At 43.6% G+C, this 6,000-nt stretch overlaps 1 protein-coding gene across 1 annotated transcript in view; it reads left to right on the top strand.

Annotated features, from left to right (window-relative positions):
• The first annotated feature begins 422 nt into the window (after positions 1-422).
• The window catches only part of eif3k (eukaryotic translation initiation factor 3, subunit K), a 29,415-nt gene continuing 23,837 nt past the window's right edge, over positions 423-6,000 (top strand). The window contains exons 1-6 of the mRNA XM_060905511.1: positions 423-607; positions 1,126-1,224; positions 1,426-1,546; positions 1,831-1,905; positions 2,687-2,753; positions 3,688-3,765. Of these exons, the coding sequence (XP_060761494.1) occupies positions 546-607; positions 1,126-1,224; positions 1,426-1,546; positions 1,831-1,905; positions 2,687-2,753; positions 3,688-3,765 (502 nt within the window). The 5' untranslated portion in view covers positions 423-545. The remainder of the gene's footprint in view (positions 608-1,125; positions 1,225-1,425; positions 1,547-1,830; positions 1,906-2,686; positions 2,754-3,687; positions 3,766-6,000) is intronic.

Genomic DNA, 6,000 nt, shown 5'->3' with positions numbered 1-6,000 from the left:
GAGAGGACACAAAAGTGGCAGGTGTGGTGGAGAAGGATGCGGAAGACAGGGAGCAATGGAGACGAAAGATCCGCTGTGGTGACCCCTAATCGGGAGCAGCCAGAAGAAGAAGGGACTGAACTGGAAAAGGAAAAAAACAATAACAATGAAGCAGAGCGCTATAAAGATCTGTAAGGAATGGGGTAAAGTTGAGAAAATAAGAGGAGGTAATGTAAGGGAAAAAAATCAGGAGTTAATTTTCTTGGGGCAAATTTGATCGGAGACGCCGCTTTAACACATTAACCACCGATGGGGCCAGATGGCTTCCCTCTTCTCTCCGGCGGGGAACAGGCGCTCAGCTCTCCACATTTTACACACAGCTCAGTGAAAGGGCCGCGCTTTGTTTCTCCCGGACTTTTTATGCTGTCGAACTGTTTCCGGTTCTTCATTGTGACTTCCGGTTACTGTTTCCGACTCCCCTGTTCCTGTCTCCACGTGTAGAATTTGTTTTATTTCTATTATTAATTTCTTGTACAAAATTTCAGCAGTTGGAGTTTTTAGTGAACATGGCCACGTCTTTTGAACAAATGCGAGCGAATGTCGCTAAACTTTTAAGAGGCATCGACAGGTAAGTTTACTGAATAAAGAGCTAACATGCTAATGCTAACTGGGTGAGTGTGTGGGGGGTTTAGTCACTCAGCAGTGTCTCATTAAAATGTGAATATTTACTGTATTGTGGGGAAAAATGACTGTTTTGCGAATTTTGTGCATCAGATTGATAAATGTTTGAGTAAAGAAACTGTTTATTGAAATTAAATTCAGACATAAATCTGTGATTTTAATCAGATTCACAGAGGAGAGAGAAATTAAACTTGATGTTTTATATAAAATAAATTTTTCACATTTTCAGCGGTAATTTATTTAAAAAAAAATCAGCACTACAGAGAATATTATTATTATTATTATTATTATTATTGATGTGACCTATAAACACTCCAGCTGTACCAGAGTTCAGCATTTATTCACTTTTTAATGAAAATATTCAGATGTGACTTTTAGAGGAAAAATATACATTATTCTAAATATGTCAGTAATGATGTTACTAAAGTACTATTTTTTTTTTTTTAATTCCATTTAATTTCTCAGGTATAATCCAGAGAATTTGTCCACACTGGAGCGTTATGTTGAGACTCAGGCACGAGAAAATGCCTACGACCTGGAGGCCAATCTGGCTGTTCTCAAACTGTGAGACGGGTTTAAATTTACTCCATCACACCTCAGCGCTATCACTGAGTCTCTCTCTCTCTCACTCACTCACACAAGCACACAGATCTCTAGTGCTTTATGTATTTTATTAATGATCAGCTCTAATCTAATGCTGAGCATGAGGCTGAGATTAGATGAAATGCAGTGGATCAAAATTGACGTTTATTTGTCTGTGTGTAGGTACCAGTTTAACCCTGCCTACTTCCAGACCAGTGTGACGTCCCAGATCCTGCTGAAGGCATTAACAAACCTCCCACACACCGACTTCACTCTGTGCAAATGTATGATTGACCAACCACATGTATCCTTTTTACACACACACACCCATTCAGATGTTCCTTTGCTGATACAGTTGTGGTGTGTGTTGTCTCATCCATTTAGATTGAGATCAGTCTTGATGTGAAAGCATGTAATGATGCAAAATAAAAATAATGGATAATTCAGAAAAATAAATACGAAAAGTAGATATTTTTAGTGCGTTAATTTCTCTGGTGATGAGGAATAAATCTGAAACCGCTGAAATCACATGCAGTCAAATTGATTTAAACTCTGTTCCTGGATCAGTTTCTTTAACCACACCCACAGCAGGAGGAGCGACCAATCAGACAGATCCTCTACCTCGGCAACCTGTTGGAGACCTGTCACTTTCAGAGCTTCTGGGTAACACACACACTAACTAACAAACACACTTGTATACATGTTTGTCACAGCCTTTACATTTTAAAGTGCATATCCTGGACCAAATTCGTTTTTTTTAATATGAAAGTATGTCCCTTTACACACTCATCCAGAATGGTAATTTTGCACAAGGCCGTCTGTCTACAGCAGAAAAAAATTAAATAAAATGCATCTGGAAAAATCCCAAGGGAGTCTGGAACCAGATTCATGACGTTACCTGCGGAAACGCCAGCAGGCTGTGAGAGCTTGTACGGTTTCAGTGCACAGCCTGTGTAGACCAAGTTTAGCAGCTAGCGATTTTGCATTGAAATATGGAATTGTCACCTGAGCGCAATGTGGGAAACGATGAGTACTAATCCCATCAAGATTGGTGTTGCTACAGCCTCCTACGATACATCTGTTAACCATTTTAATAATTACGTGATAACGTTGAAGAAATTTGCAGAAAACCACCAGGTCGTTTTCTCATAAACAAACCAGCGCTGACGTAGGATTCAGAGGGAGGCGTCCCGCACGCGACGTCACGAAAATCAATGTTTGCCGGGAAATCCAAATGCCAAGTTTTTTCAGAGGCGGACCAATTTGCCTCAAATGGCTTGATTACAACTGAATTTTTCTGGTAATGCGCAAGGTCAAAAAATTGCACAAAATGCAAAATGTGACAGATATTTGACCAAAGTTTAATATAAAATAGAATTACATTGATCTTGTTCCTGAATTTACCCGTGATATGCACTTTAAGGTGTGTGTGTGTGTATTGCAGACGAGTCTGGAGGAGAACAGGGAGCTGATTGATGGGATCACAGGCTTTGAGGACTCTGTTCGTAAATGTGTGTTCAGTATTTACACACACACACACACACACACAGAGTTAAACAAAATGTGGTATCAGTTCAGTTTTATTTGTATTGAGCTTTTAACAGTGATACAGAGCAGCTTTACAGAAATCTGTACATCAGTAGGATGACTGACCTCCTCCGCTGATTGGGGGGGGGGGGGGATGATGATGATGATGGTGTTGTACGAGTCACAGAGCCGTCAGTTCCTGACACTGTGTTAAAATGAAATTATTTACTTTTCGTATATGAGTGATTCCACGCTTATGGGTACTGAAATGGGGACATGAACTTATTTTTAAAAATTCACCTAAAACCATTTCTTTTTTTACCATCAGGTCACAAAACATGTAATCTTTAATGAATGATATGTTAAAAGATAACTTTAATTTTCTGAGATGTAATAAAAACATATTTATATGCCAGAGTTCCAAAATGATGTCTGTTACATTACTTCTGTTACGATTGTCCATCTCGCGTCTGTTACAAATTAATTACAATCTAGCTCTATACCATGTTAATCTTATTGAAAGAATGTGTATGTTTATTCTACTACACATGTTTATTAATTATATTTGCTAAAACATCACCTTCCAATGTTTCAAAAAGTAATTCTACATTGTTAAAATTGAGAATATATATGTCCACAACACTTCTGTTACGTTCTGACTTTGGCATATAAATATGTTTTTATTACATCTCAGAAAATTAAAGTTATCTTTTAACATATCATTCATTAAAGATTACATGTTTTGTGACCTGATGGTAAAAAAAGAAATGGTTTTAGGTGAATAAGTTCATGTCCCCATTTCAGTACCCATAAGCGTGGAATCACTCATATCTGAATATTAATGAGCAGAGAATATTACTGAAGCACAGAGTGAATTCTGTGTGTGTGTGTGTGTGTGTGTGTGTGTGTGTGTGTTAGTTATCTGCCATGTTGTAGGAATCACATATCAGACCATTGAGCACCGACTGTTAGCGGAGATGTTGGGAGACCCGCTGGGTAACGTTCACCCTCACAGTCATAACTCAGAGATTCTACTCTCGAGTACACGCTTTAATATTTCACATTCATTCAACTCTCACACACCTGTCTGTCTGTCTCTCTCACTCTCACACACCTGTCTGTCTCTCTCTCACTCTCACACACCTGTCTGTCTCTCTCTCACTCTCACACACCTGTCTGTCTCTCTCTCACTCTCACACGCCTATCTGTCTCTCTCTCACTCTCACACGCCTGTCTGTCTCTCTCTCACTCTCACACGCCTGTCTGTCTCTCTCACACGCCTGTCTGTCTCTCTCTCACTCTCACACGCCTGTCTGTCTCTCTCTCACTCTCACACGCCTGTCTGTCTCTCTCACTCTCACACGCCTGTCTGTCTCTCTCACTCTCACACACCTGTCTGTCTCTCTCACTCTCACACACCTGTCTGTCTCTCTCACTCTCACACACCTGTCTGTCTCTCTCACTCTCACACACCTGTCTGTCTCTCTCACTCTCACACACCTGTCTGTCTCTCTCACTCTCACACACCTGTCTCTCTCACTCTCACACACCTGTCTCTCTCACTCTCACACACCTGTCTGTCTCTCTCACTCTCACACACCTGTCTGTCTCTCTCACTCTCACACACCTGTCTGTCTCTCTCACTCTCACACACCTGTCTGTCTCTCTCACTCTCACACGCCTGTCTGTCTGTCTGTCTCTCTCACTCTCACACACCTGTCTGTCTGTCTGTCTCTCTCACTCTCACACACCTGTCTCTCTCACTCTCACACACCTGTCTCTCTCACTCTCACACGCCTGTCTGTCTGTCTGTCTCTCTCACTCTCACACGCCTGTCTGTCTGTCACTCTCACACACCTGTCTGTCTGTCTGTCTGTCACTCTCACACACCTGTCTGTCTGTCTGTCACTCTCACACACCTGTCTGTCTGTCTCTCACTCTCACACGCCTGTCTGTCTCTCTCTCACTCTCACACGCCTATCTGTCTCTCTCTCACTCTCACACGCCTGTCTGTCTCTCTCTCACTCTCACACGCCTGTCTGTCTCTCTCTCACTCTCACACGCCTGTCTGTCTCTCTCTCACTCTCACACGCCTGTCTGTCTCTCTCTCACTCTCACACGCCTGTCTGTCTCTCTCACTCTCACACGCCTGTCTGTCTCTCTCACTCTCACACACCTGTCTGTCTCTCTCACTCTCACACACCTGTCTGTCTCTCTCACTCTCACACACCTGTCTGTCTCTCTCACTCTCACACACCTGTCTGTCTCTCTCACTCTCACACACCTGTCTGTCTCTCTCACTCTCACACACCTGTCTGTCTCTCTCACTCTCACACACCTGTCTGTCTCTCTCACTCTCACACACCTGTCTGTCTCTCTCACTCTCACACACCTGTCTGTCTCTCTCACTCTCACACACCTGTCTGTCTCTCTCACTCTCACACGCCTGTCTGTCTCTCTCACTCTCACACGCCTGTCTGTCTCTCTCACTCTCACACGCCTGTCTGTCTGTCTGTCTCTCTCACTCTCACACACCTGTCTGTCTGTCTGTCTCTCTCACTCTCACACACCTGTCTCTCTCACTCTCACACACCTGTCTCTCTCACTCTCACACGCCTGTCTGTCTGTCACTCTCACACACCTGTCTGTCTGTCTGTCTGTCACTCTCACACACCTGTCTGTCTGTCTGTCACTCTCACACACCTGTCTGTCTGTCTGTCACTCTCACACACCTGTCTGTCTGTCTCTCACTCTCACACACCTGTCTCTCTCACTCTCACACACCTGTCTCTCTCACTCTCACACACCCGTCTCTCTCACTCTCACACACCCGTCTCTCTCACTCTCACACACCCGTCTCTCTCACTCTCACACACCTGTCTCTCTCACTCTCACACACCTGTCTCTCTCACTCTCACACACCTGTCTCTCTCACTCTCACACACCTGTCTCTCTCACTCTCACACACCTGTCTCTCTCACTCTCACACACCTGTCTCTCTCACTCTCACACACCTGTCTCTCTCACTCTCACACACCTGTCTCTCTCACTCTCACACACCTGTCTCTCTCACTCTCACACACCTGTCTCTCTCACTCTCACACACCTGTCTCTCTCACTCTCACACACCTGTCTCTCTCACTCTCACACGCCTGTCTCTCTCACTCTCACACGCCTGTCTCTCTCACTCTCACACGCCTGTCTCTCTCACTCTCACACGCCTGTCTGTCT

The sequence above is a fragment of the Neoarius graeffei genome, chromosome 23, assembly GCF_027579695.1.
Source record: "Neoarius graeffei isolate fNeoGra1 chromosome 23, fNeoGra1.pri, whole genome shotgun sequence".
NCBI lineage: Eukaryota > Metazoa > Chordata > Actinopteri > Siluriformes > Ariidae > Neoarius > Neoarius graeffei.
This window is presented reverse-complemented; position numbering and strand designations above follow the sequence as displayed.